The sequence below is a fragment of the Musa acuminata genome, chromosome BXJ3-1 (genome assembly GCF_036884655.1).
Source record: "Musa acuminata AAA Group cultivar baxijiao chromosome BXJ3-1, Cavendish_Baxijiao_AAA, whole genome shotgun sequence".
Classification (NCBI taxonomy): Eukaryota; Viridiplantae; Streptophyta; class Magnoliopsida; order Zingiberales; family Musaceae; genus Musa; species Musa acuminata.
In genome coordinates this window covers 50,410-75,893 of record NC_088349.1, presented here as the reverse complement: position 1 = coordinate 75,893, position 25,484 = coordinate 50,410, and the positions used below count along the sequence as shown (strand labels likewise).

The 25,484-nt window shown below is 39.4% G+C and overlaps 3 protein-coding genes across 6 annotated transcripts; 2 read left to right on the top strand and 1 right to left on the bottom strand.

Moving 5' to 3' along the window:
- Positions 1 to 1,683: 1,683 nt before the first annotated feature.
- LOC135628650 (glycine cleavage system H protein, mitochondrial-like) lies at positions 1,684 to 3,165 on the bottom strand. Its single transcript, XM_065135449.1, has 4 exons — positions 2,965 to 3,165; positions 2,553 to 2,641; positions 2,129 to 2,299; positions 1,684 to 2,017 (listed from the first exon to the last, which is right to left on the bottom strand). The coding sequence occupies exons 1-4, from the start codon at positions 3,071 to 3,073 to the stop codon at positions 1,892 to 1,894; spliced, it is 495 nt and encodes a 164-aa protein (XP_064991521.1). The 5' UTR covers positions 3,074 to 3,165; the 3' UTR covers positions 1,684 to 1,891.
- A 1,931-nt stretch (positions 3,166 to 5,096) lies between these two features.
- Positions 5,097 to 10,076, top strand: LOC135628807 (WEB family protein At3g02930, chloroplastic-like). Of its 3 annotated transcripts, XM_065135725.1 has the most exons (4): positions 5,097 to 5,545; positions 6,200 to 6,437; positions 6,524 to 8,750; positions 9,196 to 10,076. In XM_065135725.1, exons 1-3 carry the CDS (start codon positions 5,145 to 5,147, stop codon positions 8,729 to 8,731), a joined length of 2,847 nt encoding a protein of 948 aa, XP_064991797.1. In that variant the 5' UTR covers positions 5,097 to 5,144; the 3' UTR covers positions 8,732 to 8,750; positions 9,196 to 10,076. The 3 variants fall into 3 exon arrangements, with proteins under 3 accessions (XP_064991797.1, XP_064991796.1, XP_064991798.1); XM_065135724.1 differs by lacking the exon at positions 9,196 to 10,076 and having other exon boundaries at positions 5,137 to 5,545; positions 6,524 to 8,952; XM_065135726.1 differs by lacking the exon at positions 9,196 to 10,076 and having other exon boundaries at positions 5,157 to 5,545; positions 6,203 to 6,437; positions 6,524 to 8,952.
- A 2,346-nt stretch (positions 10,077 to 12,422) lies between these two features.
- On the top strand, positions 12,423 to 22,949 carry LOC135582143 (lysine-specific demethylase JMJ13-like). Of its 2 annotated transcripts, XM_065137603.1 has the most exons (11): positions 12,423 to 12,737; positions 15,000 to 15,376; positions 15,835 to 15,991; positions 16,069 to 16,288; positions 19,532 to 19,585; positions 19,680 to 19,759; positions 19,858 to 20,135; positions 20,371 to 20,772; positions 20,855 to 21,207; positions 21,330 to 21,590; positions 22,336 to 22,949. In XM_065137603.1, exons 2-11 carry the CDS (start codon positions 15,115 to 15,117, stop codon positions 22,390 to 22,392), a joined length of 2,124 nt encoding a protein of 707 aa, XP_064993675.1. In that variant the 5' UTR covers positions 12,423 to 12,737; positions 15,000 to 15,114; the 3' UTR covers positions 22,393 to 22,949. The 2 variants fall into 2 exon arrangements, with proteins under 2 accessions (XP_064993675.1, XP_064993676.1); XM_065137604.1 differs by lacking the exon at positions 15,000 to 15,376.
- Positions 22,950 to 25,484: the final 2,535 nt, after the last annotated feature.

The window sequence follows — 25,484 nt, the reverse complement described above, 5'->3', positions numbered from 1 at the left end:
ATGTCTGAGAAGCCAGAGCTGATGCTGACGAGCTCGACCCCGTGACTTCTTCGTCGATCGCAGCCTTATCTGAAACTGCATGGCCGTGAATTTCCACGCCTCCAGCTTGGATCGGCGCAGTCGACGTCAGGTGTCAGTGTCACCACGCGATTTACACATTGATCTGGCCATGCAATGTCTTCGAGGACACTGAATAGATCGAGATCGGTCTCGTCCACCAAGTGTTTGTTGAATGAGCGCAATTGGTTGGCCAAGCTTCTGGTTCTCGGTCATGACCTCATCCCTGGGAGTCATCTGTCGTCTTCATCTAGACTTGCTCCTCACGTTTAAATTCCTTTTGTTGTCAGCTAAATCATGCCGCTGGGAACTGGGCACTGTTTCCGTCCGCGTTTCCTCCCTTCCATTAAGGCTGCTACTCTCCTTCTTCGGAGCGGCAAACCCCATCGACAAGGTGTTTGTCTTAATTACGGTACCTATTGCATGATTGCTGCAGTGAATACTACGCACTGCGTTTAATGCTCCACAATGTCTTGGCTAAGCGTGCACAACAGTGGAAGCCTTCCGCCACACCTCTCATCCTTGGTGTGCTTTTCTTGGCCGTCCGTGGCGTTGGCGTACCAGCTCCAAGAAGGGTGCCTTCGTCAGAAGGGATATGCTATTGCCACTGTGGTAGCTTTTGCTTGCGCGAAGCTGTGCAAGGCACCATCACTTGTGCACACATGGCCAATAATTGAGGTGTTACCTTGATGGACAATCCCATTGACTTGGCCTGCAGCTCGCTGTATGATGATGAACTGAAACGATGACCGATTGGCTGCATGATTAGCAACTGCAATGATATCTTGATGCCTAATTGACTGGTGTGGCAGATAGCCGAGCAAAGATGAGAGAAGATGTGATGAGTGCCTGCAGTGGGAAGGAAGTCAAGCTGAATAGGGATGTGTCCATTAGGAGGACTTCTTTGTCTTTGAATGATGGGAAGCTTAGGACCAGTTTGGATCATGGTTTCTGCATGTTATACTCACATTTGGATCTTCTTTTATATCATAAAGTTGAATCTGTTGAGTTAAAATGTGAATATAGAATTCATCAAATAGGAGTTTGATTCATGCCAAGAGTTGAAGATCACTTGAACTATCATTAGGTCAAGAATCCCAAGTAATGGGTTCGATCCCTATTGTTTTTTTTTTCTTTTTCGATTTCGAATAAAACATGAACTTCTTTAACATCTTCAGAAGATTAGAGCATGAAGTGTTGGAATATACTGATTCAGATTTGAGCCTTAAATTGTGTTCTGAAATTGGATACATCTTCTTCAAGATTGAGATCATCTTTGAGATATGGGATACTTAGAGAGGTGCTCAATGACATGCAAATCCAGATACTGCAAAATTGATCTAAGTAATCATGATCTGATCCTCTCAGATAATTTGAGGATTGTGCACCTCTTTTAGGGTGAAAATGAAATTATAAGTGCATGATTATGGTTGAGTTCTACTTCAGTTCAGAGTTATGGCAAATGCCAAAACTACAAGATCTCTTCAGCCATAAAATAGATCAAAATGGTGGAATAGTTTGCTTGCTTCCAGAAAGAGGTTTCTGCAGATGCCAAACCCAAATATTACTAATAAATCTGCAGTTTATGATATGCTTAGACACCACAAATTCTCAAATTTAAGAAGCTAAAAGAGAAATCTGCAGTTTTTGTCCATCATTAAAAGATAGTCTTGCCATGAGAAATCAGACACCCATCAGAATCTTCCAAACAGCAGCAAGAAGAGCAGGAATGACAACAACAGAAACAAGAACAAGATAGAAGAGAATAGAGCTAGTCTCCAAAGAGTAACATGAAGGTTTATGGTCCTTCACAGGATCAGTTAATTTTCATGCTCTAGTGAGCATCTTCTTCCTCACAACACTTGGTGTACTCCTTGGAGCCCATTAATGAGTTGAGTTCAGATGGATCACTGGGTTTGACCTTGATCATCCATCCATCTTCATATGGGCTTGTGTTGATCTAGAGAAGAAGGCCAAAATGCATCAGTGAGCTAAGCTGCATTGGTCCAATATGATTCAGCCCAGTAAAAGGATATATGAATGTAGAGGCTGGCCAAGTTGGAGGAACTACCAGACCAGGAGTCTCAGTTAGCTTGGCGTTGACTTCAATGACTTCACCAGAAACAGGGGAGTTGACATCACTTGTTGCTTTGACACTCTCCACTGCTCCAAAGCTACCTCCTTTTGCAACTGCTACTCCAGATTCTGGCAGCTCCACAAACACCACCTCCCCGAGATGGCCCTGCCCAATAAACACCATGAACACACCATACAGAAACTCTATCTTTCTCTCTCCCCAAGGAGGACATGAATAGCAGTCAAGCATGCAAGAAGAAGTGACAGCAGCCATTTGCCATGATTTCCATCCACAATAAAGGAAAGCATGTCAAGATTCCTGCATTGCATTTTAGTTACAAAGATTCTGTTGGGGTTTTGCATAGATGAACTAGAATGTCATATTATCATTGACTGAGGTTAATTAGGACATGCCATACCTGAGCATGATCAGTGATGCCAATGGTAGCCACAGAACCCTCATGCTTCACCCACTCATGAGAACTGGTGTACTTCAAGCCATCTATGACTGCAAGCAGAAAAGAAAGGTAGCAGAATTGAAGACTGCAACATAGTAGTTTCCAATCTCTTTCTTCCAAGAAAGAATAAGGAAGCATTGAATTAGAATGAACAAACAAGCTGTGTGCTCAACCAGTTAACAGTTTCTTAGGCATATAATAAATCTTTGGACTGAGAGACAAGAAAGTGCATCCAATTTCCTCAAAATCTCACCAAATACTGAAAGAACACAGCAATCTCAATAGACTCTCCTGTCAAATCCTTTGAAATAGATGAAGGACTAGTTTGGAAATGACACTATGCATGCTGGAGACAGTAAGAGTTCTTTTATACCAGAGGAGAAGCATCTTGAGATGGAGAAGGCAGGGAAAGGAGTCCCGGCGCCACTGCAGGAGATCCTGAGGGCATTGGCAGCTGAAGAAGCCCACAGCTTGAGGGCCATCTTATCACCTTCCTCTACCGCTCTTCTGCTGCTGCTTGTTCTTACTCTTGGTGGGAGCAAAGCTGGGAGGGATAGAGGAGATGAAGTGTTGTAGTTTTGGCCAGTGCTGGTGGATGGGTTACTTGGTTGGATGAGTGGTGGATATTGCAGCAGAGCTGAAAGGATTGGATAAGGATTATAAACTGGCAAATTCATGTCCTTAATCATCTTCACTTGTAATCAAATTTGCCTTGTAAAGATGCAAACATGAGATAGTATTTGCACCAATGGATACATGCCATTCTGAAATCTTGGGAGGAAGAATATATATATATATATATATATATATATATGTGTGTGTGTGTGTGTGTGTGTGTGTGTGTGTGTGTGTGTGTGTGTGTGTGTGTATACATATATTGTGTGTATATATATATACATATATATATACTCATACTATTAGATATACAAATTATAAAAATATTAACTAGCTTAGCTGGTAAAAATTTTGTTAGTTTATTTTGTAAGTTTTATTTATAAATATAGAATATAAAAAATTTAAATTGATATTTAAAATTTTAAACATAAAATTTTATTATTTTTTATTGAACCTACGATTTTTTTAACCACACAATAATTTTTTTTTTCAAAAAATGAGTTGAATAAAATAGTTATAAAATAAGAAAATATATAATTAAAGAAAAAAAGCAACCAAAAAATGAAGGGAAAATTATTTTTTTTTTATCAATTTAAGATAAAAGTATATATTTTTTCAAACCTAAAAACTTATGTGTGTGTATGTGTGTGTGTGTGTATATATATATATATATATATATATATATATATATATATATATATATATATATATATATATAGTTCAAGATATTAGTCTGATCAGAAAATATGTCACTTTTGATTGATCTTTCTAACATAGAGAAGACAAATTGAAGCTAAAAACAGGAAGAACAGAAAGCTTCTATTAGCTTCATGCATCCTATTTCACTGTTGTTTGGTATACTAATGGCCTCTACTTTTATTGTACATAATAGTTTATTCTTGACTTAGTCTTCTTTGTTTCTTTTCCCTGAGGAGGCTGTCAGATGTTTTACTTGTGGAAATAAGCTATAAGATACATGAATTATATGTATGGTTTCATAGTTTTAGTCCCTAGGAAGATTTGTACTCATATAAGATCTGAAATGAGCATTTACTATTCCCTCATCACCATCACAAAAGCCATTTAATGTTTCCCTATTTGCTTCAAATTGCTTTGAAAGATCTTTCTCCAAAGCTTCCTTTCTAATATCATAAGTATTATTTGTTTTTTGATTTGCAGATGTGATGCATGAAACAATTTCCCTTTTGGTTATTTAGCTGAGCAAATATTTATCATTAAGCTAAAAAAATTGCAGAAAATTAAATATGTTGAGATTCAGGTACATTCATCTTCTTTTGTCCACATGACATGGTCAAAAAGGTGTTTGGAGGAACAAATTTAGGTTCTCCTCATCCATGAACAACAATTTCTCAAGCAGATTACTTGGCCTGTCAATCCTCATTTCTGCAGAAAATTATTGTCAGGGTTCTTATTTCAGATGGATTCAGTAATCTTTTACTAGAATGATGATTCCTCTTTACTGTCATCGCAGCAAGAGAAGAAGAATTGTGGGGCACTGTTTGATGAAGCTGAATTCAAACACACTCACTGTTTGATGTGAGTAAAGAGGCTTCATTGATGACAAGTTGGTAGATGCTGCAGAGCCGTGCCAGAGAGGCTGAAAAGGATGTGCTCACAGGAAGGAGATGCCTCAGTGGCCATAACCCACATCCATATCCATCTCCATGTGCAGGCTATCTTCTTGTTGGCCTCCATGTCTTGATATCTGTGCTCTTCTCTCCATGTTCAAGCTTCCATTCCATCCTCACCCAATCATAAAAATGTGGCATTGTTTAAGCCCAAGAAGAATAACCCAAGTCTTCCATCTGAGAGCATCAAGCATTTGCTCACCTCCCCAAACAAAACAGACATGCAGCCAAGAACATGCATCTACAAATGAGTGGGGTGTCACAACCACCACCATCTCATATTTGACTAATGCAAGAATTATCCTCACAATGTTCATCAATCATTACATATGCTCCTAGGAATTTACCAGATGTAATCTATCTTTATGTTATAGCTGCAGTCACACACCTTGTTTTCCTGTTCCTTTTTCCTTTTTTTGGCCTTAGTTTGAGAAAGCACACACCTTTTTTAGACATGAGAGAGAGAGAGAGAGAGAGAGGCATTCCAACACCAGCTGAAATAATTGCTTGCCCTGGTTCTTCTGCTGCATTCCCTTGTCCTGTCTCCCTTGTTCCCCTGTGGTCTGCAGCATACCTCTTAAAACCCTTGCCACCCATTTCCCAAAGCTCTCCGGGTACTCGCATTGTTTGCACTTTCTCCCCACCTTTGCCTCCGTCTTCCTGGGCTACAATGTTGCCTTCCAAAGCTAAGTAAGCATCCTCCTCTCTCCATATCTCCAAGAGTTCCTCTCTTCTTCTCCAAGCTGCTACCTTTCTCTGTCTTTTAGGGTTTTGGTCGAATCCGCTTCAGAGTTTTGGTGTTAATATGGTACCTTTTTTTTTCATCTCAAGACGTTTGTTCTTGTTGGAAAATTTCTGCTTTCTTTTTATGCTGCTTGATTTTGCGGTAAAGATGCAATTTTTTGATATGGAAACCATACCTGTACCTGCTGCAATCTGGTTCTTGGTGACTCGGTTGTTCTTGGCTTACTGTGCCTGATATCTAGTTGGTGTACATCTCGGCTCTCGATTTTGCCAGAGGGGTTTAAGCATCAAGATGCTTCTTGTACTGTTCATCATTGCATCTCTACATCTGGCCTTGATTTGTGTCTGTCATACTGTATGATTCATGAGTTCAAGAGCCTGGTTTTTATTTAATCATTTATGGCTTGATTTCTTCTTTGTTCTCATGTATCTTATATAGTTTTGGAGTCTACAATAGGACAGCTGAATGCTGATTTATGTAGATGTTCTAAAAGGTTTACCTTTAAGAATGATTTGTGTCTGGATATCTTGCATTGCTTTTCTTATATTGGTGGTCTTATAATATGGATGTAAGAATGCTTTGATGTTTCGGACATTAAGCAGATCCGGTCTATCTGAGGCCTTGAATGGAAAGACTGCATCAGCAACTCCCAAGATCAGCAAAATAGCCAGAAATGGATCCACCAAGTCAGACTCTGGGTCGCCTTCTCCTGTGCCAAAGCCAACTTCTCCTGCACCAAAGCCATCCTCACCTGTGCCAAAGTCACGCTCTTCGATCGAGCGATCACCAAAGTCAGCAGAGTCGAAGCCGCCAATCAAAACCGGTCCAACTCCTGAGGTAAGAATGCCGGAGATCACATAATATGTTTGGTTTCTTGTTGGGTTCCTTTGTTATCGTTTCAAGATCATGTTTTTTTATTGCAGAAGCTACAACGAAAATCAAAAGGCTCGGATCTGCAGGCGAAGTTGGATGTCGCTGAGGATGACTTGAAGAAAGCAAGGGAGCAATTGGCTTTTGTCGAGCAGGAGAAGATCCGGGCCATTGACGAATTGAAAGAAGCTAAGAGATTGACTAATGATGCCAATGAGAAGCTCCAAGAGGCAATCACTGCTAAGAAGATGGCTGAGGAGAACCTGGAAATTGAGAAATTTCGGGCTGATGAACTGGAACAAGCAAACGTCGAAGCTGCACAAAAAAGGGAGGAGGATCATCAAAAGGAACTCGAAAGCATTAGAAATCAGCATGCTCTGAGTCCTTCAACACTTCTTTCTGTGACTCGGGAACTCCAGAAGGTGAAACTTGAGCTTGCAAATGCCACTGATGAGAGGAACACTGCTCTGGGTGAAGCGGATGGTGCAAAGAAAGTTGCTGAAATGAATGGAGAGAAGGTGGAGGTCTTGTCCAGAGAAGTGAGCCATTTAAAATCCCTGCTCGATTCCAAGCTGGATAATATGAACAAAGCAGCAGCAGAGATGATTAAGAAGTTGAATGTGGAAATTAATGCTTTGGAATTTGAACTTGAAAGAGCAAAGTCAGCTGAAGAGAAGTTACCGAAGATAGAAGCATTGGTTGGACAGCTCCGAATGGAGGTTACTGATGTAAAGAAGGCTGAAACAGATGCACGTAAGCAAGTTGATGAATTGAAAAAGGTGGTGGCATCACTAGAAACTAGGCTGAAGGAATCCAATAAATCGGAGAAAACTGCAATTGAATCTCTTGCAATCACAATGAAAAAAATGGAAGAGGGCACTGCTTTACTGCAAGATGCTGAAACCGAGATTGCTGTTCTTAAAGGGAAGATAGAATCCATGGAGATTAAGGTGGCCAGGTGCAAAAATCATGTTGAGGAATCAGAGAGGAATCTTGATTTATCACAGCAAGAGATAGCAAGCTTGGGAAAGACAGCCGATCTATTAAAAATTGAACTTAGGAAACTGGAGGAAGAGAAACTGCAGGCACTTGACAATGGCAAGGCTGCTGCTTCAGACATTGAGAGACTGTTGGAGGAGAAAAGCAAACTCATTGATGAGCTCAAGATCAGTAAAGTTGAAGGAGAAGAGGTTAAAAAAGCAATGGAAGGTTTAGCTTCGGCATTGCATGAGATGTCCACTGAATCCAGAGAAAATCAAGAAAGGCTTTTAGCAAAGCAAGCTCAAATTGAAGATGCTCAGGGGGAGATAGAGCAGCTGAATTCAGAACTCAAGAACACTGAAGATAGGTACGAGGTCATGCTTGATGAAGCAAGATATGAGATCGTTTGCCTCAAGAAAACTGTCGAAAGATTTGAAACTGAAACCAGCAATTCAAGCACTGAGTGGCAAACAAAGGAGCTTAATTTCATTCATTCTATCAAAAAATCGGAATTTGAACTTGCTTCCCTCAAGGCCGAAATGGCAGAGGCTGTTGACTCACTCAAAGCAGCAGAACAAGAAGCACAGGCAGCCAAGGCGGATGGAGTTGAGATGTTAAGCAAAGTGAGAGAAGCAGAATCAGCGGCAACTGCAGCTTATGAAGTGGCAGAAGAAGCAAAGGCTGAGACTTTGCGATTGAAGGAAAGATTGTTGGACAAAGAGAACGAGCTGCAGAGTATCACTCAAGAAAATGATGAACTCCGAATCAGAGAAGCATCTGCCCTACAGAAAATTAAAGAGTTATCCTCATTGCCTGAGGAGGCCACAGCCAAGAGAACTGAAGAATCAATTAAGTTATCAAAGTGTGGAGAGGAATACGACCTACCGCCGAACATTTCTCAGGAAATCAATGCTCATGAGAGTGCAATAGAAAGATCAAATCCAGAAGCACCTTCATGGATGCATGAAAATGGTTACGAGGATGACCAAAAAACAGAGGAGAATGAGAAAGGAAGCCAAATTGATGAAGAGGAAGATCATGTAGATAAAATGACCAAGGATTTAGCATCAGAAAAGGACCATGAGGCAGAATCACTAGATGATGATTCAGAATCTAAGATGGATGGTGGTAGCTATGAAGACATAAATGGTATGACAGAGAGCATGGACTTGGGATCAACCTCACCCACCAAGAACCAGCAGCAAAAGAAGAAGAAAGCTTTGCTGCACAAGTTTGGGAACCTGCTGAAGAAGAAGGGTAGCCACAAAAGCCATAAGTAACTTTGGAGCTCCATTAAAGGTATATCACATTCTGCTGTCATATTGTATTGTGCTTTGAGGCTTCCACATGGTTTGGATTTTTCTGATGCTCACATTTATTTTGCTAGACTTATCTGAAATCCTGTCACCACCATAACATTGTAATTCTGTTTGATGAGAATTGCACTTTAGATTCGCCTCCCAATACTAATAGAGAAAGCACACATGGTGCATCTTTTACATCCAATGAACTCCCATGTAATTGTTCCCTCACAATGCTTCATGGTAATGGCTTTCTTTTCTCATTTTGCTGTTCATGGTGCTTGATGTTCCTCACAATACTCCACTTGTTCTTGAAGTCCACCATCTGATACGTTTTGATTGCCTGCAATCCACAGATTTAATATCTGCCATGTATATGACTTCGAGTCGAGAAAAGTAATAGGCTAACATTTGAATGATTCATTTACTGATCTGATCTGCAGCATCCACACACAGATTTGAGGAATCTTCAAACTGCTGGCTTTTGGAGGCTTGTAGCTGTGAGCTGGTCAATGTGATGAGTCTTCTTTTGGCTCTTTTTTAGCCCTGCCACTGACCACTTCAACCCTTCTCTCTGTTTGCTGGGATGTTCCAAAGATTCTGCAGCACCCTTCTTTTTCCTAGAAGAACTAAAACTATATCAGATCAGTAAGCTTGAGACAGAATCCAAGAAAGAGTAAAACCCCTCTCTCTTTCTCTCTCTCTCTCTCTCTCTCTAAAAAGAAGGTAAAGCTTCACTGCAGCAGAATGAATCCAAGTGCCAGAGGACAACCAAATCCAAGTCATGTCAACTCCCAACAATAAAGAATTCATGAAATGAAGCCCTGCCTAGTGAGAAGTGCTTCCCAACCCTGTCCTTTTCTACACTGCCATGGTCACAGGAGAGAGCTTTAATGAGTCTGTTACTGTTGATTGTCCTCAGTACATTTATCTATCAATTGAAAGCCCTACTGCTTTGAGAATTGAAAGCTAAGCTTGATCATGGTGAATCCATTGTCTCAACTATGCTGCATAAGGTGTCACTATCCATATCAGACATGTCACAGCAGTCATCACCATTGCTGTGCTCTGCATAGAGCCCAAAGTAAATTGACATTAGTTATGTCAAGTTGATCAAAATGGTGACTGATGCAGGATGAGCTCCATGAAGAAACCAAGAAAGCAGCATGATGTCTGACATCTCATATTACCATTTGCTGCCTTGCTATTTGCCTGCAGTGCCTGAGGGACTGCTACAACAATGCCTCTTTTTTCTTCTTTCCTTGGTTTGCTATTGCAGAAGCTATTGATGTTTGATAGATGCAGTGTGAGATATGGAAGTAGATTTCAATCTTATTTTGTGAGCTTGGCCACATTTCTTGTATCATCTTTCATGCAACTTCTGTTAAAGAAAAAAAAAAAAATCATCATGGTGATGGTCTTATTGTTGTAAACAACAATTCTTTTAGCAAAAAAGATCTCTCTCTCTCTCTCTCTCTCTCTCTCTCACTCTCTCTCATGTTTTATCTTTTTTCGTTATGTTTAAAATGTCATAGAAAAATCTCATATTTGGATCTTGTTAATTATCTGAAACGCCTAATTATCTCAGCATCACGGCGTATAATTATAATTATCGTATCGATAGCTCGAAAGAAATAGACTTTCCTAATGAACAAATTAATTTTGGTCTATTGGAGGTTTTAGAATTTAGAGTACACATCCTATTCTACTTAACAATAAATGACATTGGATTATTCATCATCAAGCTATCTAATAGCAATCATGCCTCTAAGCCCTTCAAGCTCATCAACCAACTAGTTTGAAAGCTCACCTAATACCCTAAAACAGCTCCTGTGGTTAATGATATCAAAAAGCAATGGCTTGCTAACCCTATGAAATTATCAATACCCATCAATGTATAATTGTCTACTTCTGTAAAAGCATTAAATATCAATTGCCATTTGGTACTCCTGCTGAAATGATCTTTTTTTTTTCTTCTTTTTTTTTTTAAGGATAATAGCAATAACATCATCCTCCCCTCTTCACCACCCATTTCAAATAAGACTAAGAGTATTACCATGAAAGTTTGAGTTAGCAAATCTAATATTTCATTATCTTTATATATATATATATATATATATATATATATATATATATATATATATATATATATATATATATATATATATAAGATAAATAATAAAAATGAGATTCAATTTTAGGACTAAAAATCATCACCGAATAAATATTTTAATATACTTATGCATATCAAAAAAAAATATTTGTTCCAAAAAAAAGGATAAACATTAAAAATAGGGTATTATTTATTTTTTGTTGTTTATTTAAGTGTAGAGAAACAAATTAAAAGGTTTCATGTGAGATGCTAATGAGAGAAGAAGTGAGGCCAAATGAGGCATATAAGAAGAATTCAAGCAACCCAATGATTGCTTTGCATTCCCACATTTTTTACCATGGAAATATGTTCATTGGAGATGTGGAGATTGTTGAAGCTCACTTCCCATCCAACCAACACTCCCATAGGAGAAAGACACCAAAGTGAACAAAGGAATCTTCCACAGATCAAAAAAATCTTACAAGGACCCCTTTTATTTTTTTTTTTGTTCCTTCACATAAATTTTTGTGTGGACCCCATTCTCACTTGTGACCACTAAGTCTTCCTTTTTCACTTACCTTCAAAACCTAACCCTAAAGCAAGGTATAAATAAATATTATTTATGTGTCGATACTTCGATACATAAATTTATAAAAGAAAAATAAAATATCTAAGATAAAAAAAATAAAGATGATAATAAAATAAAAATATAATTAGATACATATTTAATATTTCTGAAAATTTTCGGCCATAATTACATATTTGACCGAGTCAACAATATGAAAGCCACGTTGGATCAGAATTCAACATGTTTGTTTTGACCACATGAGAAATTGACTTTTAGGCGAATTCATGGCGAGGACCAATGAGTTCGAGCCAACTCAGTCAAAACCGGAGCTAAAGGCCAAGGCAGCCGTCGGCCGAAGATGAACGGCGGCTACATGTCTTCTGTTGACTCGGTCACGCTGACCGATGCAACGCAGTGGTAGCTCGTTGGCATGCCGACTCTCTGACACGAAGAGCCGACCTGAAAGTCAAACCACCGCGTTGACTATCTGATTTGATAGTAAAAATTGAGTTTATTTTCGATTGTTTATGATTTGAGGTGCCATTTTCATGTTATTAAAAAATGGCACATTAAATGAAAAAAAATTCTTTTTTTTCCATCAAATCATCAGTATATATTTTTAAAATTAATTAATTTTCTCTTTTTCGTTTTCTTTTTCTTTTTTAGGGTTTTTTTTATTGATGTGGGAAAATTCCAAATGTGAACGCCACACGGTGTGAAAGAATCACACCAGCGGTACATTCAAAAGATAAAGCGGAGAGCCGTCGCTGACCGGAAAGCCGCTATTAGTAGACCCAACCACCGCCTCCACTTCGATCCTGGCCGTCCATCTCGCTTCATCGCGTTTTAGTGACGAGAAAACCCTTACCGTTGAACTTAATTGACTTCCCTTTCCGTAGCACACAACTGTTGTGATTGTACAGAATGAGAAGGGCAGAAAAGGTAATTACAAATTTTGGTTTGATTATTACCTACGACGTTCGTCCTCTTCCTACTGCTATCTCCTCCCCAACCCCCCCCCTCTCTCTCTCTCTCTTCGTCTCCTCTGATCTCTCTCAGCCGCCGGAAATCGTCGCTCCGTCGACGGAATACCACCCTTTCTCGCCGGAATTTGCCGCTCCGGCTGTGTTCGGGCTTCCTTTTCGGGAGAACTCTGTGTTGCTGGCTCGTTGGGTCGTCGGAAGGGAGGAGACGCTTCGATCTCGCGTGGGTTTGGGCCGTCGGAAGGGGAATGTGGGTTCCGATCTCGAGTCCGGTTTAGGATCCCGTGGAGATTCTTGGATTCGGGCGGAGGGTGACGCGGATCAAGAAAGCGGCGTGCGATGGTAAGTCGGTGACGCGGGGTTTCTTGGTACCGGTTTCTTGATTCCGCGCGCGCTTCGTGCTCTCCTCGTTTCTCTTCGATTTGACAAGTCTGTGGTGCTGATTTGCGGGCAAAGACTAATGCGCGAAACTTTTCTTCCCCCTTCTTATCCCGTCTCTTGGGTTTCTTCTAGGAGTCCAAGTCTGTGGTCTTTCCTTCAGTAATCTCTCCGAATTTTGGTTGCTTTCTCTCTTATCTAAAAGCAATGCAGATTAACACGCCCTAAAGATGGTTGTGTTCCGGCATTTCTTGACATTCATCTGCAAGAAGTTGTTGGTTTAGGAAAGCTGTCTGTTTTAACTGTTTGTTAGGTAAGAAAAGTTTGGAACAGTGCCGATTTGAGAAAGATTTGGTATTATTGTTCATACTTTATTGTCTTGTTTTCTTGCGAGTACTTGGTTGCTGTGGGAGTTTGTCGACACGCCAAATAAAGGAAACACATCAGGGGCATAGGTTCATGTGAAAACAGGTCGCACAAAAAAATTTCGATCATCAATTTTGACTGCCTAACTCTTCTGTAGATAAGGCTGGAATCTTGAAAGGAACCAACCATTCGTGATATGCTTCAAGTTGGAACAACGACACCCAAGAACACCACACACAATAGGGTAGAACAGAGAAGAGAGAGAAACACAATAATCTGTTTTACATGTTTGGCTGATACTTCTATGCCCACGGGTGAAATTAATGAAGAGAACTTCATTAAAGTGGAACAAGGTATGACAATGGTGTAGAAATCACCAGAGTGCAAGAGCATCCCTGGCAAAACCACAGCTTCTCACAGAACTCCCAATGTATAGGATGAAACAAATGTGTTTCTTTTGGACACAGGATGGTCAGGGCCAAGCCAACCAAGATGTCCTATCTTTAGTACTCTAGAATATGGGGCTGATTAAATGCAAGAGTTCGTAATGTATGGTTACTGAGTTATAAGACAAACTTAATTGGGCTTTCCAGAAAGGTGCTGGCGATTAGAAGCGTGTGGTGAAATTTGAAAGATCTAGATTGGATGTACTTTAAAAACAAAGAGAATAGAAGGAAAGACTAATGCGTATTCCACTGCAGTGTCTTGATGAAACTTGCCATCTAAATCTTACAAGTTTGTACTAGATTAAGGAAACATCTTTGGTTATATCATGTTGCCTAAGAAGAAAAAAATCTTAGCAACATTTGATTATAACTGCAGTGAGTAATTTTCACATAAATGATCGATAAATCTATATGATGAGTCATTGTTATAGGTAATGCAGGCTAGGTGGTAATCAATGAACAATTGAAAGCAAACTGTTTGACTAGATTAATTTAATGCACTGTTTTGAATAGGATTTGTTTTGGTCAGTTTCTAGTGGAATTCTTCTGGTAAAATGTTTTCTATATACCCTGTTATGCAAGAAGCAATCTTATTTAGGTGTGAACTTGACAATTAATTTACAGACATCTCTCTTTCTCAGCATGAAACCAAAGAAATAGTGGGATAGATTACTGATAGATTATCTTTATTTCAGAATTATCAAACATGACATACTGAAAGGGGAGTCAGTTAGCTCATGATAAACCAAATACATCCACTATTTTCAACTTCATAGGTAGAAGTAATATACTATTATACTTTTGACTTACTAGAAATTAAAATGTTACGCTGTCAGCACTAGTGTTAAGACCACAGTCAATGAACCTTGATTTTTTTGGTGTAAGAGTTCATAATATCTGTGTCTGAGCTCAAAGAAACAAACATTTGAATCTAGATGTCCTATTATTTTTTTTGGTCTTACTTGGGTTTCCTAGTCGTACACCTTGAATTCATTGTTTCTTCCCTTTAAGAAGATTTCTTATCATATGAATTATGACATATCATGAAACTGCTTGAATAAGCTGGATTGTTCTATGCCTAATAGTTGGAAATTGTATTGGTATTTTTGGAAAGTTGATATTCTCTTTTAGACATTGTTACTAAATTCTGTTAAAGATGCAAATTTTTTTTTGACCATGCAGGCATGCTTGTCATTGCTATATATGTCCCAGGTTTTGTATGGGAGATGCCTTAGACTACTTTACCATTTGGTTTCCTCAATCACTGAATATAAAAGATCCAAATTTGCATGTTCTGCTAATTGTAGGATTGTGTATTTCATGTACATCTTTCTCACATTTGGAAACCTATGTGGTGCAATACTGATTCATTGAGCTAACAGTTTCCCACTGGCTCTATTCCCTTAATTAACAGGGCTGAAGAAGCACATGCTTGGAAAGAGATACTGAAATTCACCGAGAGTCACCAAGGCATAAAACATTTCAAAGATTGAACTTGAGTTGTTCCTCAAGTCACAGATGATGCCAATATGATGACAAGAAGTGGAGGGGATGCTTTAAGAACATCCACATCATGGGGAACAGGAACACGTAGAAGTATAGATGAAATTCCTCATTTAAGCAGTGCTAGGAGGGAAGCTTTTTCAAAGCATGAGTTGGAGAAATTCAACATATCTAATTTAGAGTGGATTAATGATATTCCAGAGTGCCCTGTTTTCTATCCAACAAAAGAAGAATTTGAGAATCCATTAGATTATATTCAACAGATTGCTCCTATGGCTTCTAAATTTGGTAATGTTCTTTTTTGCATATGCCTTTTGAGCTAGCTTTATGCTCAGCATAGTACTGTGTGGTATGTAAATTTGTTTCAATTGTCTTTAGAATTTAGGTGAAATGGACATTCTTGCAGGCAAATTTCATATAGCTCTTGCAGGTTGAAGCCTGCACTTTATCTTGTTAGTTATATGTTTATTTTTGAAGTTCAGTGAAACACATTCTTACTACAAATATGGGACATATATGAGTATATTACTTCTACATATGTCAGGTCTTTTTTGATTGAAAATTCCAATATTATATTTTACTCTCACATCTGATAAGTGTATGCCAAGGGGCGGCTGCCTTCTTCTCCAAATTTTGTTCTCCATTTTTGTGAAGATTTTCTTTATCCATGCAGCAGGCCTCTCTTTTCTTCATTATTGAAAGTCTTGAGTTGAAACCTCAAGTCATGCCATAATATCATATTTCAGGTATATGCAAGATAGTTTCACCCTTGGTTGCCACAGTACCTGCTGGCATTGTTTTAATGAAGGAGAAAGCTGGATTCAGGTTTACTACTAGAGTGCAGCCTCTCCGGCTTTCTGAGTGGAATGCAAATGACAAAATCAGCTTTTTCATGAGTGGAAGGTTAGTGACCATCCAAAGTGAGTTTCAAAAGTTGATAACCTGTACTTTTTCATAGCTCCTGGGCATTGACTTTTCAGAAATTATACATTTCGGGAATTTGAGAAGATGGCAAACAAGATATATGCTCGTCGATACTCTAGTGCTGGATATCTCCCAGATAAATACTTGGAAGAGGAGTTCTGGCATGAAATTACCAATGGCAAGATAGAAACTGTTGAGTATGCATGTGACATTGATGGTACTGCATTCTCATCTTCTCCCAGTGACCAACTTGGAAAAAGCAAGTGGAATTTGAAGGTGACATCACTATCCTCTTTAATCATCTGAGATGTTTCATTTTCTGTTCAACTAATGGAAGAATCTGCACTGACGTCACTTTCAAAATGTTTAAGCATAGTTTGATAAATCTTTTATCCAATAAACATGGAAGTTCTGAAGGGTTAGGCTTACCAAACTGATATAGGAGGAGAAGTTATGTTTGAACTTGTCCAGAATACTTGGTACCATCAGACATTTGACTTTGTAGAAGTGTGTGTTGTGGGTCAATGTACATCTCATCAGACCAGTTACAGGCAGTGTTTTTATTACACGCTTGGGTCTCGAAACACCTCGGGGCGAGGCGATTCAATCAAGCGCCACTCAGGCCAGGCGTATGCCTCAGCCAAAACTATAGCGACTCAGCCTGGGTTCAATCCTAGGTGACATCTGATACCCGTCCTCCGCCCCCGCACCCCCACCCCCTCATCCCCCGCACCCCCACCCCCCCCCCACGCCGCTGCATGCCCGATCTAGTGAAACCCTACCACTTCGTCTGCCGCTATCAACACCATCTGCAACCTTGTTCGTTGCCAGTTCCATCTTCCTCTACAGCCTTTCGTCGATTACTTCTCCATCTCCTTTCTTTCTCAATCGGAATATATATTTTTAAAATTTTAATATTCAGGAGTGTCTTGTTTCGCTTAGAGCACTTAGCGCCTCGGGCATTTTGGGACCTTGGCGCTTAGCGCTTCTAAAAACATAACTAGGTTTGGAGCAGTGATTTAAAAAGCGCTAGGCGTCAAAAGGCGCCAAGGTCCAAAAACGCCCGAGGCGCTAGGTGCTCGCCCAGGCGCTTGCCCGAGCGAAGCGAGGCGCTAAAATATAAAAATATATAATATAATTAATAAATATAATTATTTAAAATTTTAAATAAAAATATGCTATTAAATTAAGAAAATCTAAGATACAAAATCGCAATGTCACATTAACAAAAAGTTTCAAAATTCAAAACAATAAAATTTTACATCAAAGTCATTTATGTTGAAACCTAGCAATAATTTCAAATAAATAAAAATTAACAACATTAAAATCAAAATAATATATTATTAATCTATTAACAGTATTGAAAATTAATCATTTCAAAATTCAAATAAACTTAATATTAAGAGTATACTGTATACTGAGCCTGACGGAGAAACGAGGAAGCAGCGACGGCAGCGGCAGCGGGAAAGGGAAAGGGAGCGGGAGGCGCGAGCAGCGACAGCGGCGAGCAGCGGTAGCGGGAGCAGGAGCGACGAGCAGCGAGATCGGGATCGGGATCGGGAGCGGCAGCGGGTTAGGGTTAGGTAAGGGTTATATCGGTTTAGTTGGTTCGATTGAACCAACTAACAACCGATCCAGGACCGAACCAGACCTAAAATCCTGGTTCGGTCACTTGGTTTACCCAGGCGCTCGCCCGAAGCGCCCAGCGCCTAGGCTCGGGCGAGCGCCCAGGCGGCGCCTGTTTGAAGCGCGCCGCCTGGGACATTAGCCAGGCGCTCGGGCCTCGCCTCGCCTCGCCCAAGCGCCTAGGCGAGCGCCCGAGCGCCTTTTTCAATCACTGGTTTGGAGTCATTCTGAATAACATCAAGCAGAATTTTGTTTTCCAATACATTACATTCTACTGGTTGTGGGAATACTTCAAGCCCGGCTTCTCTCATGCAGACTGTAATGTTTTGCACCTCGTGTTTTAAAATATGATGTCTCTCTCACAGTGATTTCAATAGGCGCTCGGACGAGGCTAGGCGAGGCCCGAGCGCCTCGCTTCATGTCCAAGCGCCTCGCTTCAACGAGGCGCTCGCTCGAGCCCAGGCGCCGTGTAACGGACAAACTTCTAAACAAGATGTTGGATGTAATGCTTATGTCTGTCCGTTGTATTTAGGCACGTTTATACCTTGTACAGCAGGTAGAGGGGCGGCCGAAGGCTTAATAGTCCCATTTTAGTTGGGTTGGTGGCCTCTTTAGGCTTGTAAATAAAGGTTGTGTCATGTGGACACGTTCGAGAGCTTTTCGGTCTGTAATGGACCATTTTACCCTTTGTTGTGCAACTATTCAGAGCTTGTAAAGTCTGTTTGTAATTTGCATTGTCTATGAAGTGTTTTTCGGACATGTTTGCTTGTGGATCCCGATTGAGGCGTTCTTTTTAACCCGTTCTCTCTTTTGTTGGTCCTAAGGGACAATGGGAGGCTTCGGGGAGGCTGACCTTTGCGGACGGACGCGCGAGGGTGCCGCACGCCTTAGGCAAAACCAGCTAAGGTCGTGACAGCCGGGCGCTTCGGGCGAGCGCCCGGGTTAAACCAGGCGACCGAACCAGTGTTTTACGTATGGTTCGGTCTCCGGTGATTTAGTTGGTTCGATTTCCCCTCTCACGATTTCCCCGACTTCCCCAACCCTAACACTCGCGATTTTGCCGTCGAGTTTTCTTCTCCGTTGTCGTTGCTCTCTGCTACCGCTACCACTGTCGCTACTCGCCACTGCCACAATCGTCGCTCATCGTTGTTGTCGTCGCTCGCCGCTCGCAGCTCCCGCTCCCACTCCCACACCCGCTGCCGCTCGTAGCTCCCGCTGTCGTTGCCTTAGCAGCCTCGGCCTTCTCACGCTCTTTTCACTATACTGTTAACAGTATATTAACAGTTAACTGTATACTAATAATAGTATTTTTATTTATTAGATTAATAATGTATTATTTTGATTTTAATACTATTAATTTTTATTTATTTAAAATTATTGTTAGGTTTCAGAATAAATGGCAAGTGTACAGAGCAACTCAATATATTTGATGTAAAATTTTATTATTTTAATTTTTGAGACTTTTTATTAATATGACATTGTGATTTTGTATTCGATTTTCTTAATTTAATAGCATATTTTTTATTTAAATAATTATATTAATTATATTATATATTTTTATATTTTAGCGCCTCGTTTTGCTCGGGCGAGCACCTAGCGCCTTGGGCGTTTTTGGACCTTGACGTCTTTTGGCGCCTAGCGCTTTTTAAATCACTGCTCTCTCACCATTTTGCACTTTGTCTAGGTAGCCTTTTATATATACGACTTTGGGACACCAATAGCCATTTCCATATGGTTGTGAACCATAGCTGGTTTTTGTTCTTGTACTTTAGTAAATTCAATTTACCTTTACAATTTTATCTCTATACAATAATTTGGAAATAGTCAATTTTTGGTTGCTCAGTATAGAAGGTTCCCTCTTCATCAACAGTAATTTTCTATCATTGCTTTCAGTGGCTATCTCGGCATCCCATGTCCATATTGCGCCTCCTGGAAGCAGCAATTCCTGTAAGTAATTAATATCTGAACCACTTTGAAAATCCTTTTGGCCAATTTCTTGTCAAGTCAAATGATGTTATTGCTTCCTATATTCTTATTGCAGGGAGTTACAGACCCCATGCTCTACATTGGGATGCTATTCAGCATGTTTGCTTGGCATGTGGAAGACCACTTCCTCTATAGGTATTCAAAATCATGCAAAGATTTTAATTGATGCTCATCTGTTGTTGTTGTGACAGCGGAATTTGTATTTAATGTTGAAAATTAAATTCTCTTGACAGCATCAACTATCATCACTGTGGAGCATCCAAAACATGGTATGGGGTGCCAGGTCATGCTGCTTATGATTTTGAAAAGGTGGTTAAGGAGTGTGTATATGCTCATGATCTCTTATCTTCTGAAGAAGATGATGCTGCATTCAGTGTTCTTCTAGAAAAGACAACAATGTTTCCACCTACTATACTATTAGAAAAGGGCATTCCTGTATGTAGAGCCGTACAGAGACCTGGTGAATTTGTTGTAACATTTCCACGAGCATATCATGCAGGCTTCAGTCATGGTGAGAGTTTAATGGGGTGGCTGCTTAAATTTGTCTTCCATATATCATGAATATGTTATATATACATTCCTAGACTGGTATGCATTTGCTTTTCATAAGTTGAAATTTTGCAAGCATTGCTGTAGACATTCATACATGCATATATAAACATGTGCATAAATCTGTATGTTTATGTGATGCATGAATATATACACATATTGTTTTCCAGACATGCCATAAAAATTTCAAACTTCAGGTTTCAATTGCGGCGAGGCAGTCAACTTTGCAACTGGGGGATGGTTTCCATTTGGTGCTGCAGCTAGCAAGCATTATGCATCTCTTAAACGAAGCCCTTTACTTCCGTATGAGGAGCTTCTCTGTAAGGAAGCAAAGTTTCTTGATGATAGATTGTCAAATGCAGATTCTTTAAATTTCGTACCATCCAAACATTTTTCCTCCCAAAGCTCCATAAAGATTTCTTTTGTGTTATTAATTCGGTTCCAGCACCATGCTAGATGGGTGTTGATGAAATTTGGTGCATGCATGCGCCTATCTTCGGATGTAATTGGGACAGTGCTTTGCAGTATATGCAGATGTGACTGCTATGTATCTTATTTTCAATGCAATTGCAACTTGCAACCTATCTGCCTTCGCCATGGTAAGGACGAGTGTGATCTGACTTTTTGTTGATCGTATTTCTTGGTGTACAAGTCTGACTGTTGGTTGTTGTGAAATTTCAGTCATGGAAAGAACTCATTGCTCTTGTGGTGGTAAATGCATTGTCTTTTTGAGGAAGGACCTTGGGGAATTGGAAGCTTTAGCACAGAAATTTGAGGAGGAGGATGGTATACTCGAAGCGGTTGAGAAGAAAAACTTGCTTCATACAACTGAAGATGGATATAGTCCATATTGCAAGATAAAATTTGTTGAAACCCCTGCAATTGCAGAAAATGCTGAGCTTTACACACAAGATTTAACTTGCATCTCACAGAAAGAAGACATTTTATATGGTTCTCCGGTACAGATTTCCTCTGATTCCTCAACATTGTCATCTTCTATTGGACTAGATGACGGTTCCTCTATGGACATTGATGTAAGTACTGAATTCAATCAATGTTGATTTTCCATCATTTTTCAAGGATGTTCGAGTGTTTCTTTCCTATTCTTGTTTTTCTTTGATGCCTCGGATGTAAAATTTGGCATTTCTCTGTGCAGGATTGCGGAAAGTCCAGAAGAGCAAATCCAACTGACTGTTCTGTGAGGCTTTCAGGAAAGGAATATGGTTCTCCGCAATTAATTCGATCATCTGATAAATGTGCAACTGACTATAATGCTGGTACCCGTCGCACTGCTTTTCTGCAGGACAGTGATGACGAATCTGACTCGGAAATCTTCCATGTAAAACGCAGGTCTTCCATGATCATGGTAAACAGATCTGCCAATAACTCAACTAGTCAAAGGTTTCCTGAACAGCAGGTAATTACATGAATATCATAAAATTCAGCAATCTTAATTTAATAATTTTTAAATATACTTGCATTTGATTTTTCCTTTTTCATTTGCTTTTTCAACAAGTCAGACATCTATCATTAACTTGTGATGATGGATATTGAGCATCCACAAAAGTGTTGTTACCTTTTAATTAACCTGTACTCTGTCTTGGTATGCTCAGTAGACTTTCGTATGACGTTTTTACAATCACTGAAAGGCATAATAATAACAATCCCTATCTTCCCTAAGTCCATGTATTGCAGTATTCATGGTTCATTGTTCTGCACTAAAGGATAACTACCTACTGGTTGACTTTTAGTTGAAAAAATTATGAAAGAAGACACAATAGATGTTAGACACTATCTAGATGATGATCAGCTTGAGTAGAGATTGAGGATCAAACAAACTGGAAAGTCTGTGTCAAATTGACAATATGCTGGAAAGGGAAAACAAAAAGATCTATTTCAGTCCTGGCAGAAAAATTGTCAGGTCAAGAATTATATAAGGTAATGCCGAAAACAGATGCTTTCAGATGGATGTAGTGAATAGGAAAATGTCGGCGGAGGAGGAAGTTTAGGTAGCACAGATTGTGGTGGTTTGGTCTTGCATCCGGTGTGATTTGTGCTCCTTAGATCTTTTGTCATGGCTAATTAACAAAGTAATCATTATCTTAATTGGTTTTCTCATCTTGGTCCATGAGTACTAAAAGAACATGCTTTTGTCCTGCCAGGTGCTTAAACGATTGAAGAAGCTTCATCAGGGGGGAGGATCTGCACATCTGCCTTAAACTAAACCGGATTATCACCAAGGGATAAAAGAATCCTAGAGGGGATTATTTTGTAATTAGATTAAACCAAAATAGCCATAAAGAGCCCTGAGTGTCCATCAATCTGATGGGGCAGTACAGAGGTCCACAATTGGAAATGCTTAGTCTAAGCAGCATAGTTTGGACTTTGCATCAATCAAGCATCGAGTCTCCAACCCTTTTCCTGACTTGTTCAACATAACAATTCTAACTGGGCTGTAGCTTCTGAAATTAGAATAGGGGGCTAAGAATTGATGAGTGACGAAAAACAATTGTCTGGGAAATCGCATTCGAGTAACTGATTCTTTGTTCAGGTCTTAGGTTGAGGTTCTGTGCTTATAATTCCTGTCCCTTGTTGACCGGGGGATCCTGTAAGAGGAGGTTTGATGTTTAAAAGTGTACATTTATTCATTTATCAACTACTGAAAGTGGACATTTCCACTGTGTTGTAGGTCACTATTCTGCTATTCCTACCTCTTATTCATGCTATTGTTCTTACAGCTTTAGCACTTAATAAAATGCTGAGGTTCTTGTTTCAACTTTCTAGTCCATTAAAATTCTCTCTTTTTTTTTTCCTTTTAACTTTTATGTTGGTTTGTTCTTTTACATATAATCAAATATCAAATTAAATCATGGTACTGTTCCACCCTCCAATAGCATTGTGAAGTTTCAACTTCCAGAAACTCTTCTCTAAATTAGATATCATATCTTGTTTACAAATGTGACCACTATCATTGGTTTCTTGTTTAGAAGCTAGTGTAGGAAGTTGACATGTTCCTTGATTGTATTTTTCATCAGTTTCTTGATGAAGATACTGTAAGAGGCCTCTTAGGGATTCATTTAAGAGGGCCCTTCTACTGTTGACAAGTGTGAAACATGTAATGTCAATTTCCTCTTTCCATTTATCATTTGCTGTTGCTTACCATTTTTGGATAAATAGGAATATAGAATGTTACTAGTACCAGAATGCAGTCTGATAGGAACAGGCCCATTCACATGATTTAGTTGGAGAAGACATTATTAAAGAAAGATGCTAGGTAGGCATCTTTATGCATCTGTGTCTATACACACGTAGGTATATGAATGATGCAAGGTTGAATCACAAGGATGGGTGACATAACAGGTGACTACTAGACATCTGTTGGATGTGTGTACATGTTAGTTTCATTTTGTTTGCTTTATTATATCCCAGTCTTTTTGTAATGTTAACTCTTTTTGTTTCACTTATTTCTATGTAAGTATGAGGAGGATCAATATATGCAACCTTATTTGTTTCTGTGATATATATATATATATATATATATATATATATGTGTGTGTGTGTGTGTGTGTGTGTGTGTGTGTGTGTGTGTGTGTGTGTGTGTGTGTGTTAAGGTTGATTGATACTGATGGATAATCTATTGAACTTTTATATGTTCATTTTGTATCTCCTCTTTTTTTATATTAACTCTTTGTTCCAACTGGCAAACGTTCTTTACTGATAACAGATAATTGGTATGTCAATAAGGCTGGAACCTCTTGTATGATTCTTTGAGAGAGAGAGAGAGAGAGAGAGATCGGTTTTCATGGGACAGCAGTGATTGGTTTCTTCTCCAATGGTGTCTCTTTTATGCCTTTCCACAACCCAATTGTCCTTTGATGGATACAAAGGATGTGTAGGGATACCATCAAAAGGAAAAGGAGAGGTGTTAAAGGAGATTGGAAGAGAGTGTAGTACCTCTAGTTTAGGCCCACTGTGAAAACAGTAGAAGACTTGAATTGATTCATGGGACTAGATGTGTGTATTATACTATTATTATTAACTTGGTCTCGGTCATTTCTACATTTCACATGGTTAAAGGCACATAGCGGCTGGCTTTATTTTTGGAGCTGGTGGATCCAAATTTGCTTCAAGGTTTTTGGGTATGGATCCTCACTTTTGATGTGCTAAAACTCATCAAACTAAGGTATGGGCCATGGATTTGTCATAGTAATTATATTTACCAAACCATCATTGGATCCAAATCCTTTCTGAAAATATGGGTATGGATCCGTTCCATTCAAACCCGGATATCTCTGCCAAGTATCTTTTGTTTGTTAAATATCTGATTGAGTTCATGAGGCCATCCAATGCACTTTTGCACCTTAACATGTATGCATAAACAGTCTATGAATCATTTGGGTGTTACTGCCTGTTCCTTAACCTTCCAACTGAAGCTTCGCCCTCATACATGATTCCTTTCTGCTCTTTCTTTTCTGCTGCTTTTGGAGCCCAAAAGCTTTTCATGACAGTGTGTTTCTGCAGCCAACTGTTTACCAGCACAGCTTGGAAGAGAGAAAGAGAAATGGTGCAATTGAACCTAGATTTACAATGATGGTGGACACCATCTGACTTAATTTATGGTCTCATCCGCACCTTTTTGGATATGTAGAATATATGTGAGATATAGCTGATCATTCCTACTGAGGCAGGAATAAAGGGGCTCCAATATCTCCTGCTTTTTAGTTTTTGGGGAAGGAATAAAGCCTACATACAGTTAGTAAGTAAAGAAACCTTAAGTCTCCACACTTTTCTTGCTTTCAGATATTGGTCAGGTGTCCAACTGGGGCCATGTTGTGCTGCACTTGGAATCACATGAAAACTTGTGCTGCTTAGATATGTAAATCTTTCTTGAGTTGTAGGGCCTCTGAGCTAGTAGTATATGATTAGGGCAAATGATGTATGGACCATGTTCTGGTATTAGGATGAGATAGATAATATTGTTTCCTGGTAATGTGGTTTTAGTTTTGATTGAAGTTTGTTCTTTGTCAAAGAATCAAGCAAAGCATATGTCATTGTGCTATGTGCTCTCCCTGGTGTCAATCTTTATTCTGGGCTTAATACTTTTTTATCATCATTATACCTCATTTAGATGTGACTGTATGAACTACATGCATTGTTTATTCTATCTTGGGTAAAAGTTTAGTACCTGATGCCCTTAAATCTTCCATCCAAGAAAGATCGAGACACATGTGAGTGGGGAATTCTACAACTAAATGTCATGGAGGATGACCTCCTTGAAAGGGATCCATCTTTTCTCCATGGGACCCCTTGT